General features: G+C 41.8%; 1 protein-coding gene across 1 annotated transcript in view; it reads right to left on the bottom strand.

Moving 5' to 3' along the window:
- Positions 1-276: 276 nt before the first annotated feature.
- The window catches only part of ice1 (KIAA0947-like (H. sapiens)), a 68,305-nt gene continuing 49,451 nt past the window's right edge, over positions 277-19,130 (bottom strand). The window contains exons 17-19 of the mRNA XM_048552023.2: positions 16,157-16,263; positions 10,271-10,369; positions 277-3,448 (exon numbers count right to left, since the gene is read on the bottom strand). Coding sequence (XP_048407980.1) covers positions 3,252-3,448; positions 10,271-10,369; positions 16,157-16,263 — 403 coding nt within the window. The 3' untranslated portion in view covers positions 277-3,251. The remainder of the gene's footprint in view (positions 3,449-10,270; positions 10,370-16,156; positions 16,264-19,130) is intronic.

The raw sequence follows: 19,130 nt of genomic DNA, 5'->3' as shown, positions 1-19,130 counted from the left end.
GGAGAATGTGATAGGCAGAGAAATCAATTTGGCTGAACAGCTTAGCAAGGAAAACTAAATGTTAGGGAGTGGAACCCATTAATTTGTATTATTTTACATCGACATTCGACTCTCATCATATAAGTGCTGATATGAAGGTGGCCAACCAGCTGTGAAGTGTCTTTATATAGCACAGAAAATAAAAAAAATGTATTTGCCACTGACATCTTCGTCAATTTTTACTTCCCAATTTTGCTTCTGACCAATTTAATAGAATATCAATGACAAAAATGCAAATATGATTCAATGTTTTACTTTAATATAAAATGTGTTGCACAGGAAAATTCCAGAAGCATTTGTATAAAAAGTTATTTAAAAAACCTCAACAGAAGTGTTATACATATTTACCTAGTAATCTTTTTACATAACCCAAAACCTAAATTGCACCTGGTGACTTTATACATAATAAACATTCCCAAATGGAACAAAATATCAGAAACAAAGTTTCATCTAATTACAAGCATTCACAGAAAAAAAAAACACATTTTTCACTATGAATAATCATATGTACATAGCTATAAGCAGGTCTCATTTTAAGCTAACCTCTGCCAATCCAGGGACCTGAGAGACTTAACACAATATCTACACTTATTTCCTGTATATGTTTGAACTTGCTTATCCATCAACTTAAAAACAAATATAGCTGAATCATCAGGGTACATAAGCACAAGCATTCAGCATTAAACAATTACGCGAAATGGGGTCATTTTCATTCAGAATCTGTGGTCAGCAAATAATTTTAAACATTCTAAGTTCTAGGTTTTGTTTTGTGATTACTGCACCTTTCACGTGTAAGTGTAACATAATCAGAAATATCACTTAGAATAGTGGCATACTGGAAAATAACTTAAACACAGGAAGAACATAGCCCACTCTGTCCTATTGGGTCTGCTCAAAATATCTTTTCTAAAATGTCACTCAGTGGACCAGAATGCATATCTGACAATCTGCACTTGGCACACCGCACATCAGAGAACTTGATTAATTCACAAGGCTGACATTAAAGATGGAATAACATTTTCATAATTGACCAGGCAGTTCGGTAGCAGTAAAGAGACACAGACAGGTAGCGGTAAAGAATTATGCTAAGAAACAAAAATGTGAAAGCTCACAAGAGTGAATTTAAAAAAAAATTGGTTTTGTACTGGCACCACACACTCCCAAACCTTTTTTCCCCCTCAGCTGATATATTTTCTTTTTTCAAAACAGCAGTTATTAGAGATAATATTCCGTTATATCTTGCAAGTGCTGTTCTTATGAGTCCAGACACTAGAATTGGCAATGAACAAAAATATTTTTAACTAGATTCACTGAACATTAACCAGCAATGGGTGAAGGATATAGAAACTAACAGATTTTTCATTTGAAGAGCAATGAAACTTGGAACTGTCTTAGACTGTAAGAGCTCATACTGAACAAAGCAACACATTTTCCCACTGACAAGTACGTACATTAGGAAGCCATGATGTGGAGATGCCAGCGTTAGACTGGGGTGGACAAAGTCAGAAGTCACATGACACCAGGTTATAGTCCAACAGGTTTAGTTGAAATGACAAGCTTTCAGTGCGCTGCTCATTCATTAGGTCCTGATGAAGTAGCCATGCTCCATAATTTTGTGATTTCAAATAAACCTGTTGGACTATAACCTGATGTTGGGTGACTTTTACATCAGGGAGGAGTGTGGGTGAAAGCTCTTTATCATCAATTTGATCTAGCTTGGATTGGTTGTGAAAAGTGTTAAGGCCAAAATTTAAAAAAAAACTGAATTTACTGCTGCATGCTGCCCAAGATCATTCTCAGGAAATTCATGGCAATAAAAATCTTCTTTTAATGAATGAAAAAGCAAATAACAAAGCAAATAACACTATACATTAATGTGGCGAACAAACAGTAAGACAAACTGCATACGAAATGGTCAATTATTTTAGGAGCATATGACTAAGGCAAAAAATTAGGAAAGAAAATACTGTCAGAATGGTAACCAAAGTTTGAAACTATTTCCCAGTATGAAGGCAAGCATCTCAACTGTCTATTACTTAATGACTAATTTTGTTCTGTTAGACTACCTAAATTATTTTAGTATTATAGTTATAGTGAAGGCAAAGGGAAGTGGGACACATTGGACAACTTTATTTAAAGAATCATCATACAGGCAATGGGCTGAATGATTTCCTGTGTTGTAATTCCATGGATGATTTAGATCCTAATGGAGATAGATATGATTTACAGTCACCCCAAAATAGGGGATTAGTGAAACTGAAAAATGTGGATAGTGTTTAGCTTCAGCACACTAGATCCTGCTATACAACTGTTCTTTTTCAAAGATGGAAATTGAACAATGCAATTTGCTATAGTACTGCCCTGCCCTATTCTGGCTAAGAATGACCTGTTATAATAATGTGTATTATTGTCATACTCAGCATTGTTTATGCTGCAAAATAAAACATTTGAGGAATAGTTAAGATTTAAAAGACTGCAAATACTGGCTAAACAAAATAAAAACAGGAAGTGGCAGAATTATACTGCAGGTCTTCAGCATCTGAAAAACTTTTCTTCTGACGTATAAGCATTTGCAGTTTTTATTTCAGGAGTGTGATTCAATTAAGGTCTACTTTGAGATTCAGGCTTTCAGTTTTTCCTACTGGAGTTAAGAAGCATTTGACTTTCAACATTTAGCTATTTTAAAACACAATGTGCCTGTGCACATCAGTCAAAGCAAGCTTTGAATTTCCTACAATTTAAAAGTTTATTGCAACAAATTGAAAATTTCATAGAAATAAAAATGTTTAATTATAATTTGCGGTCAGACCTTTTCAATTTTAGGCACAAATTCAAAGGCAAATCTAAGAAAAAGTGGGATATAGAAAATTTAAAACAAAAGAAGTCTGTCCTGGAGATACATGACACATTATACTGTAAATGTATCTTTATACACAGGTAAACGACAGCATCATAACTCCAGGATGCATCAAAACTTGCTTCCCATCTCTCTAATAAGGTACCCTTTTGGTGGAAGGAAAGGGGCTAGATTTTAATATTAATGTCATATTCAGAACTGTTATTACAGATGTTGGTTTAATTATCAAATATTGTATGGTGTAACAGTTTATTACTTCCAAGTAAAAACTCAATTTTGGAACATTTGTTTCCCCAATAGAGATTGCTTCTGGTTGACAACTGCTTTCATTTCACAAACTTACTAGATACAACTATTATGGATTCTTCATTTCAGAATTTAATCTTTCACAAAAAGTCTCAAGGTCCTTTATGCAGTTGCTTGCCTCAGGAGGGATTGGTTCAGTTACTGATGTCTTCCATGTATGTAGGGCCTCCAGGGCTCCTTTAGGATTACTAGGAGCAAGGTCACAAACTGCATAAACTGCTGATAACTGCACAGGCCATGGAACACCTGAAAATATAGTAATCAGAAACCATGACCACAAACTGCTCAATACAAAACATAGAAAACATATTGTCTGTTCAAAACATCAGAGACAGAACATATTTTCTTCTTTCCAGAAAGAAAGAAAGAACAGTGACTTTGAACAAGATCATTGTCCTGCATATCATGCTACGAAATCAAGTATTGTTAAATATTCATTAGATACAGGCACAGGATGTCCAGATACTCCATCAGCTCTACCAAAAGTTGGTTTCAGCAATGCTCAGTCCCACATTCTTTATTAAGTCAAATTTACATTCTAGGTGGTGAAAAGATCTTCCTTAAATCATACAGTTTTCTACTAACTAGGTTTAATAGTTTATGAATAAGAAAGGAAATTCAGCATCAGAAACAAGAACAGGAGCAAGCTATCTTACTCTGTGGGCATGCTTTGCAATTCAAAACTGATCATGGCTTATCTGATTGTGGCCTTGAACTTGCCTTGCCCCATAACTGTCAATTCCCTTGAAGATCAAAAGTCTAAGCAACAAAGCCTTGAATGTATGATCTGGCCTTGGTTGCTCTCTGGAGTACAGAATTCCAGACTAATCGTCCTGTGAGGAAATAAGTTTTTCCACATCATCTTAAAAATGGAGATCCCTTATTTTGAAATAATGCTGTATGGTTCTAGGTTCCCCCAAAGAAGAAAGTAAACTTTCAGCATCTATCCGATTGAACCTTCTTACAATATTATGCTCTTCAATAAGATCTCCTCAATATTTCCAATCAACATGACAAACCTTCCCTCAAAACAAACTCTTTATCTCAGGAATAAACCTAGTGATCCTGCTCTGAAATCTTTCCAATCGAAATATTTCTCTACTTAAATAATACACTCCTGTGGATCATACCTTGAATAGATGCAGCAGCAAGAAAACAGCCCATGGAAAAGAGTGAGCAGTGAGGCCCCCGGTCCAGTGAGTCAAAGGTGGAAACAATCCTCGAACTTACCTTAGAGCAGCTGCATGCTGGTATGGAGTGGACTGGGACTTGGAGTGGAGCAGGGATGGCTGTTGGACTTGGGTCTAGCGCAGGCAGTCTCACTGCATGCGGCCGCCCTAAGCTGAGCTGCTACAATAAAATGTCGATTTGAAATTTCCTACCTTACTTTAATGTCAACCCTTTAATGACAACCTATTTTTAAAACTTATTTTTCAACTCTGTAAAGTAATGTACCTACTTTTATTATTCTGCTGAATCCAAGAACCAGGTACTTGTAAATAAGATTTAGACAAAAGACAATAGACAATAGGTGCAGGAGTAGGCCATTCGGCCCTTCGAGCCAGCACCACCATTCATTATGATCACGGCTGATCATCCACAATCAGTATCTTGTTCCTGCCTTATCCCCATAACCCTTGGTTCCACTATCTTTAAGAGCTCTATCTATCTCTTTCTTGAAACTATCCAGAGACTTGGCCTCCACTGCCTTCTGGGGCTGAGCATTCCATATATCCACCACTCTCTGGGTGAAGAGGTTTCTCCCTAACTCTGCTCTAAATGGTCGACCGCTTATTTTTAAACTGTGTCCTCTGGTTCTGGACTCCCCCATCAACGGAAACATACTTCCTGCCTCCAGATTGTCCAATCCCTTAATAATCCCTTAATTTCACCACAAGGAGGTAGACATTGTAAAAACTTTTCACTGTACTCCTGCATTGGAGTACATGTGACAATAAAAGGATATTCTATATTCTAAACCTGCCCACTTTTATACCTCAGTTCTCTTGCAATAAAGGCTAACATTCCATTTGCTTTCCCAATTACTTGCTTTATCTACATGGTATCTTTTGATTCATGTGTGAGGGCACACAAATCTTTCTCTCCATTTAAATAATATTCTGTTTGACTAATCTTTCCATCAAATGGGGCAAACACTAATTTTACTACATTTTATTACACCTGCCAATTCTACTGTCCAACTTTGTTAACCAACCTTTTTCCCTTTGCTGACAGTACATCCTTTAGGCTTCTTGACTTACTTATATTTGTATCATCAGCAAATTTGGCTAGATTGGTAAAAACAAAGTTGCAGGAAAACCTCAGCAGGTCTGGCCGGCATCTGTGAAGGAGAAAACAGAGTTAACGTTTCGGGTCCGGTGACCCTTCCTCAGAGCTCTTATTGCTGAAAAAACCGATGTCAATTCTCATTGTCTAAATTAGTGAAACTAACTTATGAACTGAACTACTATTTCAACAGGTACCATTGAGAGATTAAATCCATACCCCCAGAGAATTAGATTGGGCTTCCGGATTACTACTTAGTGACATTACTATGACTACAACATTCCTGTACACAAACTTAACCTGTTTATATGAAACCGGTTCAGTCCATCATCATCTCTCTTTACCCAACCTTGCCTTTTATTCCATTATGTGAAAGTTAATTCATCTGTCTGTTTCTATTACTGATCAATGGTCAAATCCAAGATTTTAACTTCACTTTACTGACAGTTCAGGCCGACTAAGCTTCCCAGAATGTTCTGTTGTTAATTCAAATTGCTATCAGACTGAATGCTTTTCACTAGAAAGAAGAAAAATCTAGTTTAATCTGGAGTTTATGATGAATGCATACTTTCAAAGATATTCTCACAGCCTAAATTGATAATTAGAAGACTGAAATTCAACTCACTGCCTTCTGACAAGGCAGAATGAAAAAATAACCCTTTAGAACGGACACGGGGAGGAACTTTTTCAGCCAGAGGATGTTAATCTGTGGGATCCACTGCCAGAGGGTTGTGGAAGCCAAAGTCATTGGGTGTATTTACGAGAGATAGATAGGCTCTTGATTGATAAAGGGATTGAAGGCTATGGTTAGAAGGCAGGAGAACAGGATTAAGAAACATATCAGTAATGGCACAGCAGACTTGATAGGCCGAACAGGCTAATTCTGGTAGACAGCTTATGGCATTATGGACAGTTTCAATTCCAGAAAATACTGATTTCTTGGAGGAAATCTTCATTGAAGATGCTAATCTTAGGCAAACTGCATGGTATTTTGGATCCATAGCTCAAAGTACAGAATCCAATGGGCCTCCAGCTGTAGGATTTTCAGGACAGTGGGCTTGTACAGGTGCCCAGATGATGCTTCTATCAAATTTACACCCACTTCTGACTTGCTCACTATTTTACAAAGTGTGGGCAAGTACATACAAAAAATTAGGAGCACAAGTACCCCAATGAAAACATGGCTGATTAGGTTCCTCCGCAGTCCTGCACCTCCCTCACCTCTGACTCCACCCACTACCAACCCCAATAGCATTCAACCTCATCTTGTAAAGAATCTATGAACATCTTAAAAATATTCAAAGACTCTGCTTCAATGCCTTTTAACAAATAGTGCTTAAAAACCCAGGTCTTTCTGGGGCAGAAAAGATTTCTCAAGACTCTCTTCAAATCCCCAATTTTGAAACAATGATCACTAATTCTAGATTCTCCCACAACATGAAGCATCCTTTCTACATCCACATTGTCAACACCCAAAGATCTTATATGTTTCAATCAAGTCACCTCTTACTCTTGTAATCTCTTGTAGATACAAGCTCAGTATGTCCAATGTTTCCTCACAAGACAACTCGCCCATACCAGGTTCAGCAGACCTTCTCTGAACTGCTTCCAATGCATTCTTCCTTTAATAAAGGTGACCAATATTGCACGTATTCTGCTTGTACTCAATTTCCATAATAAACTGGTGGACACCCAACATTTGTGTAGGGGGAAACGGAATTAACATTGAATCCAAATGACTCTTCTTCAGAACCTAGTGCCAAAAACGTCATACTGCAAAAAAAGTTTCCAGCGTGAGAAGGAAGCTGGAGAAGAATTAAGGCATGAATTGAGAGGTCAACACAACTAAAGAAGGTGTGACACCACAATTGTAGGGAAAGCAGCTGATGACAAGAATGTTTGGTCACTATTTCTAATCTTCAAATATTGGGAATTTAGTTTGTGTTTAAATTTATAGATAGTTTTCACTCTACTTGTTTGAGAAATAGTTCATTAAGTTTCATAGCAAGTTGATACAGAGTCTAAAGGGTAACAAACAGTTTTTAAAATTCAGGACAGTTGATCAGAAAGGTCAAGTGGTGTGCGTGAAGTCATGGACATACCATGTGTCCCAGACCAAACATCTGCAGAAAGTGTCACTGTTGCATTACTTCAGCTCTAGCTTTTTGAATTTGAATAGCGGATAAAGTCACTGTTGTGGATCTGTGAGGCAGAGGACTACATGGATAGAACATATAAAGAGGTGGTTACACTGTAGATTAGAAGCATACTAGTTGCGAGGGAATGGATAACTACGATGCAATTTAAGAAAACTAGTTAGGTAGTGAAGGAGTTCCTGAGTCTATCTTGCTTGCTGGTTGTTATTCTACTTTGAAAATGGTTTAGACCACAGTTTCTCAAAGCAGCGCAAACAAAGCCAAGCCGATGACATGATGTGAGAGTCAGCAGTAAAGGAGAGGAAGAAGGAAAATGGAAGAACATTGGTTATACAAGACTCCATAGTCAAGAATCAAGCAGGCATTTCTACGGTACAAAATGCGATTCCAAGACGGTGCACTGTCGCCAGGATCAAGGATATTCTTCTGGGGGCTTTGAAGAATGACATTAGCTGCACGATCTCATCCACATTGGTGCAAACATGGTAGGAAGAGGAATGAGGTCCTGAAATCGCATCTCAGGATGTTAGAAGGAAATTTAAAACAGTACCTTAAGTATCCCAGGAATACACCCAGTGCTGACTGTCAGGAGTGAAAAATAATACTCTGCAGCTCGAACAATGCTTAGGAAGCTTGACACAAGCCAGGACAAAGCAGCCCACTTGGTTGGCAACGCATCCACGAATATTCACTCTACCATGACATTCAGAAGCATTAGTGTGTACTATCTTCAATGTGCACTGCAGAGATTCACCAAATGTCCTGACATAGCAACTTCCACTATGACCAGAGATACAAAGTGTAGAGCTGGATGAACACAGCAGGCCAAGCAGCAGCTTAGGAGCACAAAAGCTGATGTTTCGGGCCTAGACCCTTCATCTGAAGAAGGGTCTAGCCCAAAACATCAGCTTTTGTGCTCCTAAGATGCTGCTTCGCCTGCTGTGTTCATCCAGCTCTACACTTTGTTATCTCGGATACTCCAGCATCAGTAGTTCCCAATATTTCTCTCCACTATGACTAGTACCATTTAGAAGAAATAGGGCATCAGATACATAGCAACATCACTTGCAAAGTTCCTGCCATGCCATTCACCGTCCTGAGCTGGAAACATAATCACTGTTCTTTCATTGTTGCTCATTAAAAATCCTTCACTTCCTTTCCTGATGGAGTTATGGTTTATGCAGTGGCTCAAGAAGGCAGCCCATCACACCGTCTCAAAGGTAACGAGCAGCAGGCAACATATGCTGATCTAGCCAGTGACACACATGTCCCACATGGGAAGTAATATGCTTGCCCCCTTTGATGAATCTAGAAACAGTGGAAAAAACCTAAAAATGAAGGTGATGGCACTTTGATCCAACATAAGGAAGAAGTATTTTAGCAAATCTTCAAAATGCTCTACAACAGAGGGCTGTGGAAGCTCAATCTTTGAGTATGTTTAAGGTAAAGAGTGATAGATTTCTGATTAACTGGAGCACATGGAGTTATGGGGATGGGCTGTATAAAAGACACTTAAGTGTTAGATTGGCCATGATTGTAATGAATTGTGGGGCTAAATGGCTCAGTCCTGTTCTCATGTTTTCCTTTCATCAAGCCATATTAATTTGTCTTGGTTACCTTGAAAATTTTTAAGTACCCAGATAAACATCTTTAGTAACAGTTTATAATGTCATAGGTAAGGCAATAGAATCTAACTGGCCTGTTATTTTCTGCTCTCTGTCACCCTCCATTTTATGAGCAGTTGTCTCGGACAGGCCTCCCACCAAGCCCCAACTGAAGTTCTCATGTATCCAAACAGAGTAGCCGACTCTGAAGTTACTAATGAACATGATTGGCTGGCAGCTTCAGTGATGGTACCCCTACTCATGCGAATGGTGAAAACCTCACTTCCAACCAGTGAACATTATTACATAGGTGATAAGTACTGAGGGATAGTCCTGATCAGCGACAATTTCTGTCAGCTCAACTTTTCCAGTGGTGGGCTAGAAAATATTCTGTCCTAAATTCTTTTTTGATAAACAAAATGTGAAATTTTGTCGGCTTTTGTCATCAACCCAGAAAGAATACTGCGCAACAATTCAGCAAACAAGGTCAAATGATTAAAGTGAATTTAAATCTATGACTGATCGTACTGATCACATTGAAAGCTTCACTTTTAAAAGCAAGTTTGTCTATTAACAATTTAGTAAACAGATCTTTGCACTAAATATAAAATGTGGTAGAACAGTGATAGCAATCCAGAACCCAAGGCTATTATTCTGGGGCATGGATTTGAAGCCAAACCACGGCAGCTGGTAGAATTTGAATTATATAAAATCTGGAAATATACAAAACTAGTCCACTGGTGACCATGGAACCTTTGTTAATTATCATTAGTACCTAATCTTGTTCACTAATATTCTTCAGGGAAATAAATCTGTCATCTTTACACAGTCTGACCTGCAGCAACGTGGCTAACACTTCACTGCTCGCTGGCCAATTAAGGATGGGCAATAAATGCTGGCCTAGCCAGACACGTGACAGAAGAAAGAAAAGAAAAGGCTCAAAGTCACATGAGTTAAGAGTTTTTTAGAATTCATAATTTAAGCAAAATATTCCTTGGACTGAAATATTTATGTACACTTACCTTCTTGAAAAGCCTGATGGAGAAACTGGTTCATCACTGCAGCCATGTTTCTCACAGCAACTAAAGATTCTTTCTTCAGTCCTTGCTGTCCCAGGTATCCTTATAATTAAATAAAACCCAGTTAAACATAAATATTTGCGAGCACAATTCTGTACCATCTTAGAGAATGCTTACAACATTAAAAAATTCAATGTTCAAAACTGAAACAGAATAACTGCTTATTTCAACCCTGTTCCCCTGCCAAGAATCTCTTGAAAACACGGGTCCTATTTCTGACTTACAGAATGTCAACATTGCAACTCCCCCTCAGCAAAGAAGATGTGTATCAGTTTGCACGCAGAGCCAGCAGACACACAGTAATGGCTGGTCCACACCAATAGTGACGAAGTGAATGAAAGAGTGCAAAGCTTCAACACAGGGCCATCATTCACAATAACAACCTACCAGTGGCACTGAATTGCCAGCTCTAAATATACACTACGTACTTTGCCGTATTGCTGCAAGAACACGATAACAGAAGAACAATATAAAAGTACCAAAATAAAACAAAATCGTCTACTCTTAGTTATTCATACTGAAATGTTCAGAAATAAATGTCAACAATGACAGTTAACACTTTTTCTTTACTCACCGGAACCTTATGCAATAACCCATGAGGGGATTTTTTTGTTATCTAAAACATTCTTTAAATGGACCACAAATGTAGTTCCACAGCAATAAAGTAGATATAAATGTTCGTTGCTATAAAGTGCAAGAAAATACTAAGAATGCTGGAAATGTGGACAGAAATGTGAATGCTGCAAGTACTCAGAACAGGCAGCATCCTTGGAGAAGGAGTGTAAATTTCAGGTTATGATCTTTATCAGTAAAGAGCAATACAGTTCATCAGCAAAAAGTTAGAGATTTAGCAGTTTCCATTATGCAAATGGAAAAACATGGGAAGAAAAGAAAGAGTGACAGGAGGAAGTAACCTAAGGGGAGGCCGTTGAAATCAGGACAGGGTAACTTACAAGAAAGGTTGTAGTGCAAGGAAAAAGGGGTCATAATGGAAAATAAACAAAAAGGTAGGTCTGGAAGAAATTGTGAAGGCAATACCAGATTAATTGCCAACACCTGCTTGACACAGCAATAATGATGCTAAACTCAATGCTGAGGTCTGAAGGTTATGACTTTACAATCACTTTTGTCCCACATCCCATTACACAGGCGTTGCTTTTGTTCCTTCCTTTCTCGACATCTCCCATACTTCAACTGCCTCTAATCTGTTATACCACTAAGTTCATCCAGTTTCAATAAAATGTCATCTCCCTCAACATCTGTAACCTGATGCGTTTAGACTTTCCAGTATTTCCACTGTTGCTTTAAGAGCAGCAGAACACAGCTGCTAATTGCAGTCTTGTTAGGATATCCCAAAAAAAACATCCACAAGTATATTCCAGATTGTGTTAAAGAAAATGGAAACTTTAGGTTTAATAAAAATGATGAAAGTTCAAGTGCTCTTTTTACAGAAATAAATATTCAAAGCTCCTTGTTTATTATTCTCAATAGTGGAAGTCGTCAATGGAAAGTATATAAGACTATAGACATTGGAGCAAAATTAGGCCATCTGGCCCATTGAGTCTGCTCCTCCATTCAACCACAGATGATATTCCCATTCTCCTGCCTTCTTCCTATAACCCTTGAATCCCTTACCAATCAAGAGCCTCTATAAAAACACAAACCAGCAAGAGCTGCAGATGCTGTAAATCAGAAACAAAAATGGAAATTGCTGGAAAAGCTCGGGAGGTCTGGCAGTTTACAAGTTAACGTTTTGGGTCGAGTGACCCCTCCAAGTACATTGCCCCCAAACCACAAGGCTCGTCTCTTAAATAAGAGCCTCCTACGAGGCACCTTGCCAAACGGCAATTGAAAATCCAAACAGATCATGTCCACGGCATGTCCTTTGTCTAACTCGCTTGTTACTTCCTCAAAGAATTCTAACAGATGTCAGGCTCCCCATGACAAGTTGTGCTGACTCAGTCCTATTTTACCATGTACTTTCAAGTAGTCTGCAATCGCACCCTTAATAATGGACTCTGAAATCTTAATCAAGGTTAGGCTGACTGGCCTATAGTTTCCAGTCTTCTGACTCTCTTCCTTCTTAAACAGGGGTGTTACATTAGTCATTTTCCAATTCTCTGGAATTCTCCTGGACTCCAGTGATTTCTAAAAAATCTTCACCTCGACAGTCTCCTCAGCTATTTCCTTCAGAACTCTGGGATGTAGTCCATCTGGTCCAGATTATTTATCCACCTTCAGAACTCTCAGCTTCCCACACCTTCTCCTTAATGATGGACACCATGCTTACTCTCTTCCCCTGACTGTCCTTAAGTTCTGATATGCTGCTGGTGTCTATCATGAAAACTGATGCAAAGTATCTCTTTCATTTCTTCTGCCACTTCTTGGTTCCCCATCCACACTTTCCAGTGGTCCAACCTGCCTCTCTGTTACATTTTAGACACCGAGAAAAACTCTTGCAACGTTCTTGTGTATTACTAGCTAGCGTATTTCATCTTGTCCCCTTCCGCTCTCCCATTGAACTTTTAATTATCTTCTGCTGGTTTTTAAAGGCTTCCCAATCCCTTGACTATCCACTAATCCTCACTATATTGTATGCTTTTTCTCTTGCTTTTTTGCCATCCCTGACTTCGCTTGTCAGCCATGGTTACCTCATCCTTCCCTTAGAATCTTCTTCCTTTGGTTGGATTTCTACTGGGCCTCCCGAATCACACTCGGAAACTTCTGCCATTGCCGCTCTACCATCTATCTTGCTGGGCTTCCCTTCAAATCAACTCTGGTTAGCTCCTCCCTCATGTCTTTGTAGTTAACTTTAATCAATTGTAATACTGTCACAACTGATTGCAGCTTCTTCCTCTCAAACTTCAGGGTGAATTCTATCATATTATGATCACTGCCCCTAGGGGCTCCTTTATCTTCAGGCCCCTAATCAAGACTGCCTCAGTACACATCACGAAATACAGAACTGTTTATTCCCTAGAGTGGTCTACAACAAGCTGCTCCAAAGTACCATCTCATGAACAGTCAACAGATTATTTTTCTTGGGTTCTGCTACCAACCTGGTTTTGCCAGTTTACCTGCATGCTGAAATGCCCCACGATTATTGAAACAGTGCCTTTCTTATACAGCTTTTCCATGTCTTGATTTATTTTCTTCTCCACGTCCTGACTAATGTTGGGAGGCCTGTACACAATTCCTGTCAGCGTCTTTTCTCCTTTACGGTTCCTCAACTCTACCCACACAGATTATATACTTTCTAATTCTATATCACTTCTCGTCATTGATTAAATTTTATTTCTTACTAACAAGGCAACATCGTCCCATTTGTCCTTAGATTGTGCTGAACAACAGACTCTGGAGTGCAGGTTCATAGCTCCTTGAAAATGGAGTCACAGGTAGATAGGACACTGAAGGCGGCATTTGGTATGCTTGTCATTATTGGTCAGTGCATTAAGTATAGGAGTTGGGAGGTCATGTTACAGCTGTTCAGAACATTGCTTAGGCCACTACTGGAAAACTGTGTGTCATTCTGGTCTCCCTGCTATAGGATGGATGTTGTGAAACTTGAAAGGGTTTAGAAAAGATTTACAAAGATGTTGCAGGGTTGGAGGGTTTGAGCTTTAGGGAGGCGCTGAATAGACTGGGGCTATTTTCCCTAGAGTGTCAGAGGCAGAGGGATGACCTTATAGAGGTTTATAAAATTATGAGGGGAATGGATAGGGTAAATACACAAGGTCTTTTCTCTGATTTGGGGGTGCGGGGAGTCCAAAAGTACAGGGCATAGGTTTAAGGTGAGAAAGGAAAGATTTAAAAGGGATCTAAGGGGCAATGTTTTTATGCAGAGGGTGGTTACTGTATGGAATGCTGGAAGCTCGTAGAATTACAACATTTAAAAGGTATCTGGATGGGTAAACAAATAGGAAGGGTTTAGAGGAATATGAGCTAAATGCTGGCAAATGGGACCAGATTTATTTAGGATATCTAGTCGGCACAGACAAGTTGGACCAAAGGGCCTGTTTCTGTGCTATATATCTTTATGACTCTATGCCTGTTCTTGTTGAGTGGAACTAAATATCCAAAGATCCTTGGATATTTAGTTCCCAGCCCTGATCCCCTTGCAGCCACATCTGAGTGATCCCCATACATGGCACCTGCCACCTTGAATCTGCACTACAACCCCATTTACCATGTTTCATTTACTCTGTGTGTTAAGGTACAATACCCTCAGCTCTGCGTTGACTGTCCCCCTGCTTATAATTGTCCCCTTACCTGCTGTGAAATTGCCTGAAATTAGATTTCTGAACCCTTCCATCTTCTCTGTCCTATTACTTGTTCTGGAAACTGTAATAACCTCTGCTAAGCCCTTTCCCCCTTTAACTATTTCCATAATTTTGTATGCAACTGACTCTTTAATCTTGTTGACCTATGCCAATTTGCTCTTGGCTCATTTGGTACTCCAGAGGTTACCATCTTTTTAGTTCTGCTTTCTAATTTAGCCCCCAACTGCTCATATGCCCTCAGCAGAACCCCTTTCCACTTTCTACTTTTATCATTGATACCTACATGGACCAAGCCTACTGTGTCTTCCCCCAACCATTCGAAAGTTCCTCTGCAGCCCAGACGAGACTTCCTGAACCCAGGCAAGCAACACAGCCTTCGGCCGATCGATTCTGGCCACAGAGAACAGTGTCTATTCCCCTGAGTATACTATCCTTGAATACATTTACATTTCTCTTTTCTCTCTCCTCTTGAACAGCTCCCTGTACCATAGTGTTATGATCAATTTGTTCCTACGGCCCCATTCCCAATCACATAGGGAGCAATAATCTCAAATCTTTTGGGCAAGCTCCGAGGCTGAAGCTCTTTCAGCACTATCTCCTGGACTCCTCCACCTGCCTCACACACAGTCACACCCTCTTGTCCCTGACCGAATTACACAGCGCCCAGGTAACTCTCCCACTCCCTGACATGTTACGGTGTTGGAAGCTCAGACTCCAGCTCACCATGTCTGAGCCAGAGTTCCTCAATGAAGTAACACTTGCAACCAATATGGTCAGTCGGAACCACAATGGGCCCACCAGGTTCCACAGTGTGCAGGTAGAACAGATTGCCCGACGTGGCTCTCTATTGTATCATTCTTAAGTTGATTTTTAAACATTTTTTAATGGCTTCTTAGTTTGCAGCTTGTAATTATTTTCCCAATTTACCTTCAACTAAAGAAACCTGTCATAGACAGTCAAATTTGTAGCTGTTGCCAATAATGAACTTACAGTTTACCTGTGATGTTATTCTTTTGTGCTGGGCCCCTAATCCTGGCCTTTAACTAATCGTGTTAAAAAATGCTTAAAAACTACGAGCTAAAAATGCAAGCAAAAGCACCCCTTGCCCTCTGCACCAACTTCTCATGCTGCATGTGATTTTTCTTCATGATCGTGTGACACTTACAGCACAACACTGATAGACATTTTTTGTTGTATTACTCAAATGATTTTCTTTTCTTTACATTTGAGAAAAAAAGTTCCTTTGCATGTAATAACATCTTTTGAAAATTGGTTCGGATGTTATTTTTTGTTGAAAAAGCTACCCAACGAATTTTCTAAAAGATTAAACACACTTCCATAACCTACCGTCCCACAAAATAGAGTTAATGTGCAAACAAGATATATGTTGCAAAACAAAACAGGGGTGAAGGGTTGCTTTCAATTTAACACAATGTTTTCCTTACAAAATCAGAGGTTTAAAAAGTAAATGCTACATGTGGTATTATCTGTACTTCATACTTCACCGGATCTTCAGCCAAGTATAGTTTGCTATAATCAAGTTAATTACCAATAAGTCTCATGACGCCTGCAACCGTGGCATCTGGAATATTTGGAATATTTGCCTGGCCTCTTCTGCGCTTCATCCATTTATCCATTACAGGCCATACCTCTGTCCTAAAACAAAACAAAAAGCAGAAAAGTCAACAAAAATCAAAGGAGAGAGAGAGACAATGGGAACTGCAGATGCTGGAGAATTCCAAGACAACAAAATGTGAGGCTGGATGAACACAGCAGGCCAAGCAGTATCCCAGGAGCACAAAAGCTGACGTTTCGGGCCTAGACCCTTCATCAGAGAGGGGGATGGGGGGAGGGAACTGGAATAAATAGGGAGAGAGGGGGAGGCGGACCGAAGATGGAGAGTAAAGAAGATAGGTAGAGAGAGTATAGGTGGGGAGGTAGGGAGGGGATAGGTCAGTCCAGGGAAGACGGACAGGTCAAGGAGGTGGGATGACGTTAGTAGGTAGGTGGGGGTGCGGCTTGGGGTGGGAGGAAGGGATGGGTGAGAGGAAGAACCGGTTAGGGAGGCAGAGACAGGTTGGACTGGTTTTGGGATGCAGTGGGTGGGGGGGGAAGAGCTGGGCTGGTTGTGTGGTGCGGTGGGGGGAGGGGACGAACTGGGCTGGTTTAGGGATGCAGTAGGGGAAGGGGAGATTTTGAAACTGGTGAAGTCCACATTGATACCATTAGGCTGCAGGGTTCCCAGGCGGAATATGAGTTGCTGTTCCTGCAACCTTCGGGTGGCATCATTGTGGCAGTGCAGGAGGCCCATGATGGACACGTCATCTAGAGAATGGCAGGGGCAGTGGAAATGGTTTGCGACTGGGAGGTGCAGTTGTTTGTTGTGAACTGAGCGGAGGTGTTCTGCAAAGCGGTCTCCAAGCTTCCGCTTGGTTTCCCCAATGTAGAGGAAGCCACACTGGGTACAGTGGATGCAGTATACCACATTGGCAGATGTGCAGGTGAACCTCTGCTTAATGAGGAATGTCGTCTTGGGGCCTGGGATAGGGGTGAGGGAGGAGGTGTGGGGGCAAGTGTAGCATTTCCTGCAGTTGCAGGGGAAGGTGCCGGGTGTGGTGGGGTTGGAGGGCAGTGTGGAGCGAACAAGGGAGTCACGGAGAGAGTGGTCTCTCCGGAAAGCAGACAGGGGTGGGGATGGAAAAATGTCTTGGGTGGTGGGGTCGGATTGTAAATGGCGGAAGTGTCGGAGGATGATGCGTTGTATCAGGAGGTTGGTAGGGTGGTGTGTGAGAACGAGGGGGATCCTCTTAGGGCGGTTGTGGCGGGGGCAGGGTGTGAGGGATGTGTTGCGGAAAATACGGGAGACGCGGTCAAGGGCGTTCTCGATCACTGTGGGGGGAAAGTTGCGGTCCTTCAAAGAACTTGGGCATCTGGGATGTGCAGGAGTGGAATGTCTTATCGTGGGAGCAGATGCGGCGGAGGCGGAGGAATTGGGAATAGGGGATGGAATTTTTGCAGGAGGGTGGGTGGGAGGAGGTGTATTCTAGGTAGCGGTGGAGGAGGTGTATTCTAGGTAGCTGTGGGAGTCGGTGGGCTTGAAACGGACATCAGTTACAAGCTGGTTGCCTGAGATGGAGACTGAGAGGTCCAGGAAGGTGAGGGATGTGCTGGAGATGGCCCAGGTGAACTGAAGGTTGGGGTGGAAGGTGTTGGTGAAGTGGATGAACTGTTCGAGCTCCTCTGGGGAGCAAGAGGCGGCGCCGATACAGTCATCAATGTACCGGCGGAAGAGGTGGGGTTTGGGGCCTGTGTAGGTGCGGAAGAGGGACTGTTCCACGTAACCTACAAAGAGGCAGGCATAGCTGGGGCCCATGCGGGTGCCCATGGCCACCCCCATAGTCTGTAGGAAGTGGGAGGAGTCAAAAGAGAAGTTGTTGAGGGTGAGGACGAGTTCAGCTAGGCGGATGAGAGTGTCGGTGGAGGGGGACTGGTCGGGCCTGCGGGACAGGAAGAAGTGGAGGGCCTTGAGGCCATCTGCATGCGGAATGCAGGTGTATAGGGACTGGACGTCCATGGTGAATGTGAAGTATTGGGGGCCAGGGAATTGGAAGTCCTGGAGGAGGTGGAGGGCGTGGGTGGTGTCACGGACGTAGGTGGGGAGTTCCTGGACCAAAGGGGAGAAAATGGAGTCCAGATAGGTGGAGATGAGTTCGGTGAGGCAGGAGCAGGCTGAGACGATGGGTCGACCGGGGCAGGCAGGTTTGTGGATTTTGGGAAGGAGATAGAAACGGGCCGTGCGGGGTTGGGGAACAGTGAGGTTGGAGGCTGTGGATGGGAGGTCCCCTGAGATGATGAGGTCGTGAATGGTGTTGGAGATGATGGTTTGGTGCTCGGGTGTGGGGTCATGATCAAGGGGGCGGTAGGAGGTGGTGTCGGAGAGTTGGAGCCTGGCCTCGGCGATGTAGAGGTCAGTGTGCCATACTACCACTGCGCCACCCTTGTCTGCGGGTTTGATGGTGAGGTTGGGGTTGGAGCGAAGGGAGCGGAGGGCTGCCCGTTCTGTGGGGGAGAGGTTGGAGTGAGTGAGAGGGGTGGAGAGGTTGAGGCGGTTAATAGACTCCACTGATGTCCATTTCAAGCCCACCGACTCCCACAGCTACCTAGAATACACCTCCTCCCACCCACCCTCCTGCAAAAATTCCATCGCCTATTCCCAATTCCTCCGCCTCCGCCGCATCTGCTCCCACGATAAGACATTCCACTCCCGCACATCCCAGATGTCCAAGTTCTTTAAGGACCGCAACTTTCCCCCCACAGTGATCGAGAACGCCCTTGACCGCGTCTCCCGTATTTCCTGCAACACATCCCTTACACCCTGCCCCCGCCACAACCGCCCTAAGAGGATCCCCCTCGTTCTCACACACCACCCTACCAACCTCCTGATACAACGCATCATCCTCCGACACTTCCGCCATTTACAATCCGACCCCACCACCCAAGACATTTTTCCATCCCCACCCCTG

This window comes from Stegostoma tigrinum, chromosome 2 (assembly GCF_030684315.1).
Source record: "Stegostoma tigrinum isolate sSteTig4 chromosome 2, sSteTig4.hap1, whole genome shotgun sequence".
Taxonomy (NCBI): domain Eukaryota; kingdom Metazoa; phylum Chordata; class Chondrichthyes; order Orectolobiformes; family Stegostomatidae; genus Stegostoma; species Stegostoma tigrinum.
Note: the sequence above shows the minus strand (reverse complement) of the source record. Positions and strands in the feature narration are given on the sequence as shown.